An 18,765-nucleotide genomic window follows, 5' to 3' on the forward strand; every position below is an offset into this window, starting at 1 on the left:
AACCTAAAATAAGTCTCCCTGAGTTGAAATGATACCTAAATTAAGAAGGTGTGGTACTGCTGTGTAAAAGATAAACAGAGTGACAGAAAAGAATAAAATAAATGTGACACTTTACATCTGACGGAGATATTAGGTCATTTGGCTGTCTAGGAAATGCAGAAGCCATAAGAGAAAATATTGGTATAGATTTGATTATAAAATTCAAAAACTTCTCTGTATCAAAAGGCACCATAAATAAAGTTAAAAAGACTAGTTCACATGATTGGAATCCCTTATAATCATATTACAACTCACCACTGAGCAACGGGTTTATTTGGGTGTTATCTCCTAACCAAAAATGAAAGCGCTTAAGGCCCTTTGGTATAATGCTTATGGCACTGATTACCGTTTAAGCGCATGCCACTGTCCCTACCAGATTAATTTTCAGAACAGGCACCACACTTATCTTTGTATCCCCATAGCAAAGAACATATAGTAGGAATTCAAACAATGGCTGCCTGAGTAAGAATTATCATGTGTTGAGATCTGAAATAGATACTACTTGTGTGGCTGTGTGCATGAAACTAGGTATTATCGTTTTATTTTTCCTGCTTTTGACTTTCTTTAAATTTATCTTATTAAAATTTCAGCTAATTTTTCTTTATTCTTGTATCTTACTGGTTTTAATGTTTGTTATTATTTAAAAAGAAAATTTTATTATAAAAAGTATGCATGTCCATTACAGAAAACATATGAATAAACAAGGAGAAAAAGGAAAAAAAATCACTATTTTGGTGCTTTTCTTTCTAGTCTTTTTCTGTACACACACACACACACACACACGCGCTTGAACCATACTCTACATATTATCGCTTTTTTCTGTAAAGGACCAGACAGTAAATGTTTTTGGCTTTGCAGGCCATATGGTCTCTGTAAGCTCCGCTACTGCAGTGGGAAAAAGAATGAGTGAAGCTTAGTATATAGCCAGAATAATCTTAAAACAGAAATCAGACTGGGTCATGCCCCTATCTATCTCAAATTCTTCAATGCTTCCCTGTCACAAAACAAACCCCAAATTTCTCAGTCTATGGACCATAAAGCAAGCACCAATAAACACTACTTGATCATGACTTGGGAATATATTCACTAAATCATTCAGATACGATGTTAACATTTGGTTTTAGACATTATTTTATCATGTTAAGGTCAGACTATTTCCTCTTTACTAAAAGAGGAATGAATAGTCAATTTTATAAAATGTCTTATTATCTATTTATATAGTCACTTAATTTATCCCCTTTGACCTAACGATTTCATAATGTAAATCAACAGATGTCCTAATATGTTTGTATTTCTGGGAAAAATCCACTGTTTTAATATATATATTTGATTTGCAATTTTTTTAAAGGATTTTTGCACCTATAGCCATAAGTTAAATTGGCAGTTTCCTTTTGTGTGTTAACTTTTATTTTCAGGGCTATGCTAACTTTAAAAAACAAACTAGAAGGCAATGTCAATTTTTCCCTATGCTCTGGGACAACTTAAGGACTACAGGAATGATCTATTCCTTGAAAAGTTTCAAAGATTTCTCCATGAAATCATAGAGGCCTGGCACTGTAGTTGGGAGGCAAAGAGTTTAACACCTTAAATTTCTCCCTTGCTATTGGTATATTCAGTTTTTCTATCCCTTCCCAAATGATATTTAGATTTTCCTAGAAAACCACGTTTCAGCAAGACTTTTATATGAGTATACAGTTACACTTAGTATTCTACGTTTTTAAACTTAAGGAACATGTCAAGCATATCTAAAGTAGACAGACTAGTATAACAAACCGTCATGTATCTAGCACTCACCTTTAACAATTATTAACTCACAGCCAATCTTGCATCATATACTCACTTCCCCCATAATTATTCCCATAATTCATTCCCATAGTTAATTATTTTGAAGCAAACCCCAGATATTTTATCATTTCATCTATAAATATTTCTGTTGTTAAGATGTTTTAAACTCTTTCCTACCTGTGACTGTATCGTGTTTTGCTTTCTGAATGTTGTATATTTGCCTCCCCCCCCCGCCCTGTTTTCTCATTCACTAATTTTGGAATTTGTATTTAATTCCTTCTTCTGGATCTCTAGAAATTTACTTTGTAGTTCTTTTTCTAGCTTCTTTCACTGAATCCTTAGTTCATTTATTTGAATTCTCATTTATTAATGAATTTTTCTTTCAAGTATAATTCTAACAATATCATTTAAGATACTATATTTTAAGCACTGTGCTTACATGAAATTATCTCAGTTAATTTTCACCACACTGAGATAAGTACTATTATCCATACTACAGATGCAGAAACTGAGGGGTAAAGAGAAGTTAAGGAACCTATTGTTCAAGTTCATACTTTCTTGAAAGTCAGAATGGCTGTGATGTTGGTGGGAGCATAACCAGGCAAGTCTATCTGGGGAAGGAGTGTGTATTATGCATGGCCAGTGGCTGACTTAGGTCAGAAACCAGGAGGTGCTAAAACTTATAATAAGACCCAGAAGAAACACAGCTCAGTAGAGGGTCCATAGCAGAGTTCCTGAACACTTTTCTACACCATACATTTTATTTGTCTGGCAAAACCCCGACCCTGGTCAAACCCAATTAATCAACCATTTTCATAACTCCATGAAAGTAGAACCATGCTAGAGAAAAATCAACCCCTAGGATAGAAACTTTAAATGGACATATTTTCTAAAATGATTCCTTTGGATATGATTTCTTGTATCGATCAGTTTTTCAGGTACTGAAGGGTTTAATACCTAGGGTAATATCTAAGGGTTTCCATTTAAGTACAGAAGAATTACTCTCTAGCACATGTCCATCAGTAGATAATGTTGCAAAGTGCTAAAGTTCTAAGGTTTTAAATCAGAGATAGGAAATATCACCAACCTTAAGCAAATTGTAGTGGCTTCCTAGAGCACTGAGATGGGTTCCTTCTAAGGTCCTGTCTCAATGACCGCTTGCAACATTTCCCCCAAGCATGGAGAGAGGTCAAGGGGGCAGCTGTACCAGTGCAGGTAGGAATACTGCAGGAAGCAGTGATACATCCTAGGTGGTATCGTTTGTCAATCTATCCACGCTTTTCCCCCCTCAGGTAGGTAAAGAGGTTATTACAACTTTCAATATATGACAGTATTTCAGATTGACTCAATATACCAGTCATACTTGAACAGAACTTAATCAAATCAGTTTGCTCTCTTTCCAATTGTGGATCAGATCACTCAAACTGAAAAAATGTGTAGACTGCAGCAGAGGAGAAGCAATTTTGGATCAGAGGCACCATATGAGGTACGCAAGCCATGAAAAAAAAGGGGTGATTTTATTTTTTTTAAAAGCCCTTATGGGTGGATGAAAGGGACACTAGGAAGTGAAAAAATAGCCCTGAAAGAGCCAAAAATATAGCAAAGGGAAACCTTACATGTTTGGAAAATTTGCCAATTATACACATATCGATTTAATGCTACCATGCAGTGCTAATTATAATGTTATTGATCTCAGAAATATTTTCCTAAGTGGTATATACTTACATGCACTAGATTATATTTTTCCCATGCTCTGAGCGCTAAAATATACTCTCAGCCAATGAGAGTTAGAACAACAGACAATACTCTACACAATTAATCAGTAAGTTCTGTTAATGTACCACTCCACAAATGTTCCCTGCCAATGAGCACTCTATTGTACTTTCCTGTGTTGAGTGGTTCTTCACTGTCTATTGTCTACTATGCTAGGGCTTCTCCTTCTATAGTTTATTTTGTGTTGAACCCATGATGACTGCAAGAGGTGTGCAAGTATCTTCTGGACTCATGGCTATGAGTATCACTTCGGATGTTCAAATGCAAGGTTTAAGGCAGCCTGAGGGAACCTTCAAGGAAATGGAGGAAATCACCAGACAACTGGGAATTGGAGAAATTCCCTGGATACTGTGAAGGCCATCATACACATTACTGTAGCCTTAGGGTTACTATATAAATAATCGCTAGAGTAAAAGCATGTGTGCGAGTTGGAAGAAATTACCACTAAAGGCCTATCATGACTTCAGGGGATTTGTGAAGAATGCAGGCACTGTCAGTGTGCTGCCTGTGTTCTTCATAGGGGTGCTGCTCCTTAACCTGGCATTTAAGGTCATCTATGAAATATCTTCACTGTACCTTTTTAAGCCATTTCTATCACTATTACTTTTAACAAGCTTTCTCTAATTCTTGACAATCACGCATGTGACTATGATACAGGAGCTACAAAGACTGAGTTGATAAATATAGTGTTTAAGACTACAGTCATATAATATTTACAAAGTTGATGTCATTAATAATTGATGCATGCATGATCACCAGAAATAAATAAGAGAAATAGAAGGGTCAAAGGACCAAGTTAAGAGAAAATTAACTCATTTCACAATTTTGTGTGAGGCCAGGCCTATTGTCAGCCACAAAATTACCGGAAACTATCCTAGTACCTAAAGGGCATACTTCATCCCGGGTGAATAGTATGAAAGAGTAGGATCAGACTCTGGAAGGAAGAGGACAGGAAAATGAACACTTACTGCGTTCCTACTTTGTGCTAGGTACTTATTTATCTCCTTTAATTCTGAAGCCTCAGAACCTTTGCCCAGTACTGCAAGAATCACTAAGAGAATTATTTCCCAACTAAGCAAGAAATTGCTTTAATGATGGTTCTTGGATGACTATAGAGACATAAACAGTCAAGACTCCCTATTTCTTCAGCATGGATCATGCAGAACATGGGAGTCCTCTAGCCAGCTGACAAAAGATAGGAAACCCCAGAGTCCAGGAAGATATCTTGGCTTGAGGTACTATATAGCACTCACTCTTATCTTCTGCTATGAGGTAGTCTCTCCCCACCCCCGCCAGAATAAAGGCTAAAAATAATCAAGTCTCTCCAGTAGGGGAGAGAGAACAAAAACGACACCAGCTAAAACAAGTTAATTGGTGAAAAATTTAATGAATTATACATAAATATGGATTAATATGCAAAGATCCCTAGGGGAGGGAGATAGAGGAAGGTGATGACTACCTGTTATATTCTGGTATGAATCAATTTATTTTTCATTTTTATTTTCATTTTTTTAAGATTTTATTTATTTATTTGACAGAGAGACAGCCAGTGAGAGAGGGAACACAAGCAGGGGGAGTGGGAGAGAAAGAAGCAGGCTCCCAGCGGAGGAGCCTGACGTGGGGCTCAATCCCAGAACGCTGGGATCACACCCTGAGCCAAAGGCAGACGCTTAATGACTGAGCCACCCAGGCGCCCCTGGTATGAATCAATTTAAATGGATAAATGTTCTTATATATATATTTTTTAAGATTTTATTTATTTATTTAACAGAGATAGCCAGCGAGAGAGGGAATACAAGCAGGGGGAGTGGGAGAGGAAGAAGCAGGCTCATAGCGGAGGAGCCCGACGTGGGGCTCGATCCCACAACGCCGGGATCACGTCCTGAGCCGAAGGCAGGCGCCTAACCGCTGTGCCACCCAGGTGCCCCAATGTTCTTATATTTTATGAGGTACATGGAGAATATAAAAGTTTTTACCTCAGGTGAGTAAAGACAAGAAAGGACTGAACCTTTAAAAAGCCAGAATAAAGGAAAAAAGTATTACAATTTCAGGAAACGGAAGAGAAGTGGATCTAGGATCTGGGAGGAAGGCAGATTGATTGTAGGGCAAAGAACAAAGGGAATAGAGAAGAGATGAGGTGTGAAGGAGGAAACAATCCAGCCAGAATGAAATGGCTCTGCCACAGGGAGAAACCATGGGACATGTTCAAGATACAACACAGGGGCAGCTCTGTATGTCAAGAAGATCTGAGTGAAGGTATTTTATGTTTAGGAGAAATTCACCTTTCTTTTATGATTATCATTTTAATCAAACTGATTTAGCTACCTCTCACATTTTCCCCCCTTTGGCTTTTGTTTACAGCACTTTCCCATGAGAATGCCTTCACCCAAATATTGACATTTACTTCTAAAAATCTGTACTGAAATCTTATGTCTTCTGTGAATTTTTACCTCATTATACCAGTTGTAACTAGTTTTACTTTAAATTCTAGTTAACTTAAATTTTTATCAACAGTTAAATGGTCAAATTGTGCTGTAAGGCTTATATGACCAAAAAGCAGCAGTACCTAGTGCTCCTGGTACCCTTTCAGCTCTTTTCATTGCTCCCTCTGGTATTTATCTCTAATCAACAACACAAGAAACAACAGGTGATGGCGAGGATGTGGAGAAACAGGAACCCTCTTGCACTGCTGGTGGGAATGCAAACTGGTGCAGTCATTCTGGAAAACAGTATGGAGGTTCCTCAAAAAGTTAAAAATAGAACTATCCTATGGTCCAGCAATCACAATACTAGGTATTGACCCAAAGAATACAAAAACACTAATTCAAAGAGATTCACACATCCCGATGTTTATAGCAGCATTATCTACAACAGTCAAATAACGGAAACAGCCCAAGTGTCCATCAACCTATGAATGGATAAAGAAGTAGTACATAGATACAATGGAATATTACTCAGCCATCAAAAAGAATGAAATCTTGCCATTTGCAACGACATGGATGGAGCTAGAGAGTATTACGCTAAGTGAAATAAGTCCACTAGAGAAAGACAAAAACCGTATGATCTCACTCATATGTGGAATTTAAGAAACAAAACAAACAAGCAAAGGAGAAAAAAAGAGAGGTGCCAAACATTGTTCTTAATTATAGGGAACAAACTAATGGTTACCAGAGGGGAGGTGGGGGGGATGGCTTAAACAGGTGATGAGGCTTAAGGAGCACACTTGTCCTGATGAGCACCAGGTGATGTATTGAAGTGCTAAATCACTATAGTATACTTGAAACTAATATTACACTGTACGTAACGAACTGGAATTTAAATAAAAACTTAAGGAAAAAGAATAACCTTATACTACTTCCTCTTGACTCATCAATTTCAGATATTATCTTTAGACATCCTATTAGAGATGACTTAACACTCATCACAAATTTTGGTTAAATCAGTATTTAGTTTTTTTATTATTACGACTATGCAAACATTGTTCACTGCCAAGGTAAGGAATATACTCTAGTTACATTTCTTGTGTACAACTTCTGTTTTCTTCTTAAGTGTGCAGTTGGTTTATTTTAAAATTTGCTTTTTGCTTATCTCAAATTCTTCTCACTCTGCATCTTAAGTGAATTTTCAGTACTCAAACTTATTGGATAATTCATCACTTCTATTTTTCTCCCTTGGAGACCGCCTTCCTGGAATCATCTGTTTGCTTCAATGTGGACTGAGTACTCTCTAAACCTACTGAATGAACTAGTCTTCTCAAGAACCCTTTATTCATCACACTGTGAAGGAACTTTCTTCATTGTGCTTATAAATGTTGGATCCTTTGTTGCCTGAATCTCCTGTCTTTTTCTTAGTTAACAACCATCTCATGTTGGCGGAGCCCACTTTCCAGCAACTTCCTAAAAATAGGTATATGTCTGAAAATATCTTGGTTGAAAATCATTTTCACTAAGCACTTCAAAGGCATTGTTCCTTGTCTTCTAACTTCCAATGTTAAAATGTTTCATATTATTACACCCCATCCTTTATATATTTTAAAAATCTCTAAAAGCTTGTCTTAGCCCATCTGAGCTGCTGTAACAGAATACCCTACACTAAGTCACTTATGATAAACAACAGAAATTTATTTGTCAGAGTTCTGGAGGCTAGGAAGTCCAAATCCAAATCACCATCAGACTTGGTTTCTGGTGAGAATCTGTTTCCTGGTTCATAGACAGCCATCTTCTTGCTGTGTCTTCACATGGCAGAAGGAGCAAGGGAGCTCTCTGGGGTCTCTTTTATAAGGGCGCTCATCCTATTTACGAGGTATCTGCCCTCATGACTTACCTACCTCCCAAAGGCCCCACCTCCAAACACCATTACATCGGGGATTAGGCTCCAACATATAAATTTTGCGGGGGGCGGAGGGACACATTCAGTCCAATAAAACTTCTAGGGTTTTCTATCACTGGTGTTTGATAATTCACAATGATTCCGCTTGAGAGTAGGCATTTTTGTTTGTTTGTTTTTATTAACAGGCTTTCAGTAGGCTGTTTTAATCCAGCAACTCACAGTCCTCACATTAGGGAAATTTTTTTTTGTATTTTAGTACTCCATCTAATCTAAGAGTATGATTATTACTGTACCATTACAGAAGAAAATGCTGCCAATTAAAATGAGTCACACCATTGACTTTAACAAACATTTCAATTTCAGAGACATTAAAATGGAGGAAAAAACAAATATCTTATCATATTTCTTTCCTAATTTCTTCCTTTCCATTTCCCTGTTGTCTCTGGAATTCCTATTAAGTAGGTGTTAGACTGCTTCTCTTTCTTTTTCTCTTCTATTTTCTATCTCTTTCTCTTACTCTATTTTTTAGAGATTTCCTTAATATTAGCTTTTAAATATTCTACTAAAATGTAAAACATTTCTATCCCATTTTTAATTCTAAGCATTTCTTTTTCTGATTAAAAAATAGCATCCTACTCTTATTTTAGCATATCAATTTTTTCTTTTAGCACTCAGAAGATATTAATTTTAACTTTTCTTTTTCCTTATTGCACTGTCTGTTCCTTCAAGAGCTTATTCTTTCATCTGGAAGCCTTTCTGAAATGTCCAGTGATATTTGGCTTTTCAGTCATACTTAAGAGTGAGACACTAAGAAGTGGACCAAATGTTCTGGAGCTTGTCAACTGTTAGGCTGCTTGGGCAGGTTAATTGGCCCAATAGACTTTACAGTGAAGATCTCCTAAATGTCTGCTTTTGAAGGTCTTTTATCAGGGACCATTCAATTTCTTCAGGAAAGAAGGCTTTACTTTCCTGCCTGGATGGGTAAGTGAAGGGGATGATAACACCATCTAGTAGTAGGCTTTCACTTGATCTCCCTGTTTCTAGCCCAGTGCCTCACCCCACTTCCTACTATACCTAGGGTTTCCCAAGTCTGGAGCCATTCTGATTCATTTTTCTCTATAAAATACCTTCTGTCTCTTCCAGGGATAGGAGAGAGGAGTGAGTGGAGGCTGTTTATAATGACATTCAACCAATCTCTGTTCTCAGCCCCGTGCTATTCCTCCACTTTCCATGGTACCTGGCAACCTCACTCTTGAGCTCTTCTGGAACTGTGAGGGCAATAAATAAGGCATGCTTCCTGCTGCTATACCCCTCTAAAAGCACTTAGGTCCTTTAACTTCCTCTTGTTATGACTCTTTTATCTACTTTTCATATTTACATGTCGTGGTTCAAATTACAGAAGTCTTCTAATTTAAAGACCACATTTCTGTTTCTTATTTTCCTTGATGTTCTAGGTGATTATTTACCAGAAAAGAAGACAAAAACAACTTATTTTGCCATTTGAAGACTGCAAGTTTCCCTCATATGCTTTTGTGTCTCCAACAACCTAGCAGAACTCTTGGCACCTAATAGAAATTCATCAAGCACTTCATTAATTAATGATTAGCTGTAGTCAGAGTTCAGACTAAGATGCTGTACCAAAAAGACCCCAAAATGCAATGGCTCAAACAAGTTAAGTGCCTATTTTTCTCTCATGCAGCAGTCCATAGGTAAGAGGGTAAATTAGGGTAAAAAGGTATCACAAGATCATTAGGTCAATAAAGGACTCAGGTTTCTTCTTCCTTGTTATTCTCCAACCATCCTACCGTCTTGTGGTCCAAACTGGCTATTCATCATACTCTGTGTTCTAGCCCATTAAAAAGGGGCCAATCAACCTATAAGAAAGCCTGCCAGTTGACAAGCTCCATACATACAATTATCATCTTACAGTTTCTATGGGCCAAGAATCTGGGCTAACGTGAGCTTGGAAGAAGAACCTTTTTCCTGTCAAGGTTCAGATAAGAACGTAGCCCTGGCCAACTCCTTCACTGCAGTCTGTAAGAGACCCTGAACCAAAGGATCCAGTTAAGCCGTGCCCAGATTAATGACCCACAGAAACTGTGAGATAAGAAATGTATGTTGTTTTAGGGGCGCCTGGGTGGCACAGCGGTTAAAGCGTCTGCCTTCGGCTCAGGGCGTGATCCCGGCGTTACGGGATCGAGCCCCACATCAGGCTCCTCCGCTATGAGCCTGCTTCTTCCTCTCCCACTCCCCCTGCTTGTGTTCCCTCTCTCGCTGGCTGTCTCTATCTCTGTCAAATAAATAAATAAAATCTTTAAAAAAAAAAAAGAAATGTATGTTGTTTTAAGCTACTAAGCCTGGGGTAATTTGATATGCATCAAACAGATAACTAATGGAACATCTCAACTTTTGTTATTTAAATTATCAGTAACTGACAAAACGAAAACTTTTAGTTGTACATTAAAGACAAATACAATTTAAAAGTATAAGGCTAATACATATTTTGACAATTAATACCATCAATGAAAGAGTAAATATTAGGCTTTTTATACTCAATCCTAATTCCTATAATCTGGAATGATCTGCTCAACAACTTCACCCACACTGCTAGTAATACCATAGTCCTGAACCTTTTCTTTTCTTTCTTTTTTTGAGAGAGAGTGTGAGCACACTCATTCAGGGGCGGGAAGGGAAGAGGGTGGGGTAGAGCGCCTAGTATGGAGCTCAGTGTAGGGCTCTATATCACAACCCCGTCCTGTACCTTTTCAACCTGGTTATAAAATGCAATTTTCTTCCAGATGTATGGTTACTAATGCCGTGAGTACTCTGAGGGAAAGTATGAGCCATATAATATCACAATGGAAAATGTTTTTAGATTACAGAGAGAATAAGAAATTTGAAGATTTTCCTTCCAAAGAAATTGTTACCTAAGAAAAACAGGTAACTGGCAGCAGAAAAATCAGTATTGATGCTTTCTGTTTTTTATGTTTGCTTAAAAGCTAATAAATATATACTCCAGATGAATGAAATAGAATGCCTCAAATGGCCTGGGAGGTACAGAAAGCTAGACTAAATGTGAAGGTAACCTCAGGCACAGGTTCCATGCCTGGGCTCCTGTGCTAGCCAACAGTTAATTTATGCACTCATTTAATTAACAAGCACTTATTGAACACCTACTGGACACTGGATATAAAACAAGGAATAAATCAGACATGGTCAAGTCTGACAGTATAGTAGGGGATATAAAACAAGGAATAAGTCAGACATGGTCAAGCTCACAGTTTAGTAGGGAATAAGTAAATAAGTAATGGAATCTAATGTGGTATTCCCATTTAGGGTACTCATAGGCTGCTACAGCAGCACAAATGAAAAACACTTAACTCAAGGCGGAAATGGAACTGGTGGTTGTGTCAGGAAGATGTCTCGGTTGAAGTGATATCAAACTTGGACCTGAAGGATAATTGGGAGTTAACTGGAAGGGGTGCTAGGGGAAAAAAATTCTGAGAGAGGGAGTATCACCTATGAAGGCCCAGGAACAAAAGAAAACCTGATACACTGGAGTGACTGCACTTTCAGGAGAAGGTAGAGGAGTGCGGCTGGGGATGATAGAGAGAAGTACACAAAGTCCTTATTAGGGCCTGATAGGTCACACGGCAGTGTTTGTACTTCATCTGAAGGAAGCACAAAACAACTGAAGGATTTTAAGAAGAGTATAATGATCTCACTGTTCCATAACTGACAAAACGTTCATGACAATTTGATTTCTGAAAACTTTTCAAATACCTTAAAAAGCATATAGAAACATTTAACCTTTTTTAAAGATTATTTATTTGATCTTTATTTGAGAGAGACAGAAACAGAGAGAGAGAGAGAGAGCACAAGCAGGGGGAGGGGCAGAGGGAGAGGAGAAGAGAGGAGAAGTAGACTCCCCGCTGAGCAGGGAGACCTACGTGGGTGCTTGACCCCAGGACCCTGGGATTATGACCTGAGCCAAAGGCAGATGCTTAACCGAGTGAGCCACCCAGGTGCTCCAACACTTAACATTTTTATGTATTAGCAATAACCAGATGGAAGACAGCAGAGAAGAAATCCCACTGCAATATAACAAAAACTATAAAATACCCATGAATTACCTTAATAAATTAATGTACAAAACTATATGTAAGAAACCATAAAATTTTGATAAAGGATAAAGAAGAATATCAGAATAAATGTTTTGGGGATGTGAAGACTCAACATTAAAATAATTTTCTTCATGTTAATTAGCATATTTAATCCCAATAACTTTTTCAGGAGTACTGGATAAATTGATTAAGTTCATCTGGAAGATGCATAAGACCACAATTTTGAAAAGGAAAACGGTGGGAGGGCTTGCCTTGCCACATATAAAAAACATATAATAAATGTACAGTATCTGAAAATGCATGTGAAGTCAAGACATTCAGGGATGCTATGCGTTGAACTGTGTCTCCCAAAAAGGTATGTTCAATTTCTAAACCCAGTACCTGGGAATGTGATCTTTTTTGAACACAGCGTCCTTGTAGGTTCAATAATGTTAAGATGAGGTCATACTGGAGTAAGGTGGGCCCTAATCCAATGACTGGTATCCTTATGTGAAGAAGGAAATTTGGACACGGAGACACATAGGGAAAAACCCACGTGACAATGAAGGTAAAGAATGGAGTGATGCAGCCAAGGAATGCCAAGGACTGCTGGCAGCCACCAGAAGCTGGAAAAAGCAAGGACAGATCCCCTCCCAGAGCCTTCAAAGAGCATGGCTCTGTCGACACACATATTGTGTCCTCCCAAATGTGAGAGAATAAATTTCTGTTATTTTAAGCCACCCAGTTTGTGGTATATTGTTACAGCAGCTCTAGGAAACTAATACAAGGAGACTATAGCAATTTTATATATGATAAAAGAGAATCAAAATAAGTTTAATAGGTTTCATTTGTTCAGTAAGTAGAGATTAGGACAATAGACTATTTGAAAAGAAAAGTTAGATTTCTATGTCATAATGGGTACTACGATTCCAAGTAGACCACAGATCTAAATGTAAAACACAAAACCACAGAGGTGGCAGAAGAAAATATAAGAGGTTATTTTTAGAACCTTGGTGCAGGGAAGGATCTTCTAACCAACACACAAAACCCCGAAGCCAGATCTAATCACTCAAAAATGAAAACTTCTGTATACATACAATGAAAGACAACATAATCGATGTTAAAAAAATGAGAAAATATTTGCAAGATACATTAAGGATGTGGAGTTAATGTCCAGAATATATATGATCACATAGACCATAAGGAGATAAGCAACCAAAAACACAAAGGCCAGTAATACATGGATACCCAACTTCACTAATAATCAAATGAGATGCAAACTGAAATGAGAAAGTATTATTTATTTAGAGTGTCTTGAATGAAAAATAATTTCTAATAATATCCAGTGTTGTATAGGGTATGGTTGAACAGGTACTCTCATACAGTAACATTTTTACAATCTTTTTGGTTCGGACAGCAATCTGGGACTGTCTATTGGGATTTATTTAGTTTTTAAAAAAATATTTATTTATGGGGTGCCTGGGTGGCTCAGTTGGTTAAGTGTCTGCCTTTGGCTCGGATCATGATCCTGGGGTCCTGGGATCGAGCCCCACTTCGGGCTCCCTGCTCAGCGGGGAGCCTGCTTCTCCCTCTCCCTCTACTGCTCTCCCTGCTTGTGTTCTCTCACTCTCTCTGTCAAATAAATAAATAAAATCTTTAAAAAAAATTTATTTAAGTAATCTCTACACCCAGCGTGGGGCTCGAACTCATGATCCTGAGATTAAGAGTCGCATGCTCTTCTGACTGAGCCAGCCAGGGACTCCTATGTCTATTGAGATTTAAATGTTCATACCCTTTGTTCTAACATATCGTTCTCTAAGACTATATCTTACTGAAACACAAGTTCACAAAAATAAATAGGGGGAAAATTACATTACGTGTAGGGCATTCATAAAATACAGAGTATCATGCAACAGGGGTGCCTGGATGGCTCAGTTGTTTAAGTGTCCAACTCTTGGTTTCAGCTCAAGTCATGACCTCAGGGTCCTGATATCGAGCCCCATGTGGGGCTCCCTGCTCAGCATGGAGTCTGCTTGTCCCTCTCCCTCTGTTCCTCCCCACCCCCACCCCTGCTCTGTCTCAAATAAATAAAATCTCAAAAAAACAGAGTATCATGCAACAATTTATTTTTTATTTTTTTATTTTTTAAAGATTTTATTTATTTAACACAGAGAGAGACAGCCAGCGAGAGAGGGAACACAGGCAGGGGGTGTGGGAGAGGAAGAAGCAGGCTCCCAGCAGAGGAGCCTGATGTGGGGCTCGATCCCAGGATTCTGGGATCACGCCCTGAGCCGAAGGCAGACGCTTAACGACTGAGCCACCCAGGCGCCCCTCATGCAACAATTTAAAAAGAAGATCTACATGTACTGTCATAAAAAGATGTTCTGGACTTAAGTGAAAAGAGCAAGTTGGAGAATATATATATTTTGTAAATATCAGTAATAACTATCTTACGTACAGAATAAAATGAAGATACTAACTGTGCTGCTAACAATGGCTATCTTAAAGGTAGGAAAATTTATTAATTCATTTATGTAATATTTAATGAGTGTCTATTACATACCAGTCACTGGTCTAGGTGCTGGAGACTTAGAAGTGAATAAAAAAACAACATGAGGAAATGGTGAACGTTCATCTTCTATGTCAAATACTTCTATTGTCTCTAATAAATCTATGGGTAGTTTGATTTTTTTTTTAAATAAGCTTTAAGGGGGCACCTGGGTGGCTCAGTTGGTTAAGCATCTGCCTTTGGCTCAGGTCGTGATCCCAGGGTCCTGTGATCAAGCCCCTAATGGGGCTCACTGCTCAGCAGGGAGTCTGCTTGTCCCTATCCCTCCCCTTCTCCCTGCTCATGCTCTCTCTCAAATAAATAATAAAATCTTAAAAAAAAATAAGCTTTAAGGTACTAATGAAACACTTTCAACAACATAAAGCAATTTGTTTTGTCATTCTCTTTAAACCAGTCCTTAAATTAAACAGTTTTAAAAATGGCACTAGCATGTTTAAGACTATATTTTGGTAAAATTAATGTGAAAGCATCAGCAAGTTTCTAATAACCTAAGATCATTACTTTGCTCAGTTTAAAAATAAGACTCCTTAAATTTTATGGTATCTGATTTATCTATATTCCTTATGTTACAATATTTTACTTACAGTTTGTGGATTAATCTCCTCCTCTCCCATAGGTTCATCCATAATTTGCTGTCCATTCTGTGAAAAGCACAGCAAGTAGAAAGTTACCAAACACAGATCTCACATCAGTTAAAGTTAAATGAAGGCAGACAAAACAAAATCATATTGGAATATTTTCACCCCTATAGGGTTCTAATGAAGTACCAAACCACCATGTAAGTATGTAGTTGCCAATATGCAACAGGTTGTGCTTTGAAAGTTAACTATAAAAACATTTTCCATGGAAATGATATAATAAATGATGATTACCTTTCCAGGTGAGCCCTTGAGGTTATTTTAATAGTTAAATGCATTACAAATGGTGTTATTTAAACCTCACTGAATTATCATTTACAATGCTTTCTTTGGCAAAACACATTCTAAATTCCAACTTCATTGATTAATCAGGGCAACTGATTATTTTGCGGGAAAAGTAAGCTAGATCTCCATATCAAAATCGATTCCAGATGCATAAAACATTTAAATGTCAAAAATAAAATTATACAAGTATTAGAAGAAACTATAGGTAAATAATACTTATGGGGTAAGGAGGGTGGAAATCATAAAGGAAAAAATGACATTTGAATCAATAAAAGTTTAAAATGTCATCTGTCATACACAAAAAAGATAAAAGACAAATTGATTACAAAGAAAGCAACATATGACAAAGGATTGGTATCCTCAATACATAAAGAAATTTGTTTTACAAACCTGTAAGAACAAATGATGAACCTCAACAGAAATGAGCAATAAGGGAAAAAAGAGTTCAGCCTTAGTACTAATCAAATAAATGCATTTAACCGAAAGATACCTTTGCCTTTCAAACTGGTAATGATTAACAGAAAAAATAACACCGAGCACTAATATGAGTATGGGGAAAAGAGCACTCAGAGTATACTGCTGGAGAAAGTACAAATCAGCACAACCTTTCAGGAAGGTAATCTAAGTCTGTATTAAAACAAGTGTGCAAAGATGTACATACAAGAATGCTCACCATAACTTTTTCCAAAAAGAACTCCAAATTGGAAACCTAAATTCTTAACAATAGAGAACTAGTTAAATATATGATGGTACATCCATATAATGGAATACTATACAGTCATTAAAAATGATAATAAAGATGTAAATTTATTGACATGGAAAGACAGTCACATGTAATAAGTGAAAAAGCAGTTTACAAAAAAAATGGATTGTAATGATCCCATTTTAAATAAATATATACATATTTCAATGTATATATTTGTATGGGAAAAACTCTGGAAGGATATACACCAAAATGTTAACAGTGGCTATTTCTGGGTGGTAGAATTTTAGACAATTTAAAATATGTTTGTTTTTGCATATTTGTATTTTCTAATGTGTCTACAATGAGTATGTATTATTTGTGTAATTAATAACAAAACAAAACCAAACCAGAAGTCAGGAACACAGGGTCTTCTCTGTTAACTTCAATGGAAAAAGGAATAAATGCCCCTGACCACTTGTCAATTCAACAAATGTAGAAGGATCTAAGGTAACCATCTTTGGAGCATTATCAATTAGGAAATAAAAGGCAGCCCACCCATTACCCTACATCCCACATGAGGCAGTTGCTCTGAATTTGCTCTGAATCTACTCTCCGAATCCCTATTTATCCATCCATTCATCCACCCATTGCATTTCATTCATGCTATGTTCTAGGCGCCAAGCTGTAGATGAATGGTTAATAAAACATGGCCCCCAACCTACAGATCCATCCTAGAGAATCTCACAGGTCTACTGACTTGTAAAGAGAGTACCTTTCATTTTCAAACACTCAAGAGAGTATGTTCCTAGGTCAGGGAATGCCTATACATTATTACAAAGCACAGAAATGGTGCTACAATGGAGAAAATGGGAGGCAGGTATAAAATCTTTATTATCCTAAGACACTTTTAGAGGCTATAGTATTGCTCACTTCTATGATAAGGACTCAAATAACTCCAGGAGACATCTTTCTCCCAAAAGCCACAACCATTTATTCAACTGAATACTGAACATTTTTATCCAAACATCACAGACAAAACCTTAAACTAGCTCTTAAGAACACTAGTTTTGGAGTCAGACACTTAGACTCAAATTTCTGCTCTTAAACTAATCATGAAGCCTTGGACAAGTTATTTAAACTAAGCTATAGTTTCTTCGTATGGGAAGTAGAGATTAAAAAGTCTCATCTTCAGAGAGTTGTTGTAAAGACTAAGTGAGAAAAGTGATATAAAACTCTAAGCACAGTGAATGACACTTAGTACACAATCAATGGTAGCCATTTTAATTACATCCAAAATTCAGTCGGCCCTTTTATGGCTCACCAATCTGCTACTTCTCCTATATTTGCTATCTTAGTGAATGGTAACATCATTCGCCTAGTAGCACAAACTAGATTTTCTCATTAATTGTACACAGAGTTCTCCTCCTATAACACAGATCTGCTGAATGGCTCCCGATTATTTGACTTTTAGAACCCTTGATCTAACTGAGCTACAATTACACTTTCCATGGGAATATAATTTGAGAACCATCTGCTCCTTGCAATTTTCAATGTAATACAAAGCAAGAGTCACGACTTAGAACTTACTTTTAAGGCCAACTGGCATAGTAGAAACAGCACTAAACTTGAAATGGTAGACCACAGATAGAGTCCTAGGTCTGCCTTCTAAGCTTTATTATTTTGGGCAGTTCAGACTGTCTCCTAGCCTATTACCTTATTTGTTCAAAATGAGGCTATTTGCCCTGTCTACCCAAAGGGTTAGTGTTAAGACTAAAAACTGAGATAACTTAAAAGAAACTACTTTATAAACCATAAAGGGCTGTACCAATGCAAATTACTATTATTAAGATAAGGTAGCTTCATGAGGATAAAATAATACTCCATGAAGTCCTTTTAATTTTGGAATCAAAACGTTTAAGATTGGTAAGGGATCCTGAAAGCCTTTTGTTCCAAATAAACGTCATATGCTTCAATTCTTTCTTTGCCATTCTCACCTAGATTTGAACACTATCAGGACAAGAATGTACTACCTCACCAGATAAAACTCTTCATTATATAGTAATTGTCCTCAGCTACAAATTCCCTTTAATAGGATTACTAATATATGATGACTAACTTGCCTGTACTCTATCTGCAAAATAACAGGAAGTAAATCTACACCTATGACTGTAAACCATCCTGAGTCTGTTCTTCACTAGGCAACTCAAGTTCCTTTAAACATTCCTTTCAGATAGATGAGGCCATCTTCTTCTCTAAGCATGCACCCAATTCATCTTAAAGGGGAGTATACAGAACTGCATTCAATTAACATTCCAATCTTGATACGACCAATGCAGAGTAAAGAGCATATCACCTCCCTTGTCCTAGATAATAAACTTTTACTAATGCAGTTCACATACGCATTATTTTTGAAATGCCCAAAACACACTGCTGAGTCATACTAAGTTTTCTGTTGATTAAATCCTTGTCCTCTTTATACTGCAACTAAGCCTTGTATAATTGTTGGTACAGTTAGTATCATGAATAAAGCCTTAAATTTTAAGGTTTTGATTCATCTTT

At 37.1% G+C, this 18,765-nt stretch overlaps 1 protein-coding gene across 8 annotated transcripts in view; it reads right to left on the minus strand.

Annotated features, from left to right (window-relative positions):
- RPS6KA3 (ribosomal protein S6 kinase A3) overlaps nucleotides 1-18,765 on the minus strand; it is a 111,218-nt gene that overhangs the window by 65,496 nt on the left and 26,957 nt on the right. For 7 of the 8 annotated variants that reach the window (XM_048213396.2, XM_057310514.1, XM_026480206.4 and 4 more), the window contains one exon: nucleotides 15,183-15,239. In XM_048213396.2, coding sequence (XP_048069353.1) covers nucleotides 15,183-15,224 — 42 coding nt within the window. In that variant the 5' untranslated portion in view covers nucleotides 15,225-15,239. Of the gene's footprint in view, nucleotides 1-15,182; nucleotides 15,240-16,194; nucleotides 16,216-18,765 lie in introns of those variants that run through there. The other variant, XM_044377575.3, reaches the window with a different exon arrangement.

Source organism: Ursus arctos, chromosome X, assembly GCF_023065955.2.
Source record: "Ursus arctos isolate Adak ecotype North America chromosome X, UrsArc2.0, whole genome shotgun sequence".
In the NCBI taxonomy this organism is placed as follows: Eukaryota; Metazoa; Chordata; class Mammalia; order Carnivora; family Ursidae; genus Ursus; species Ursus arctos.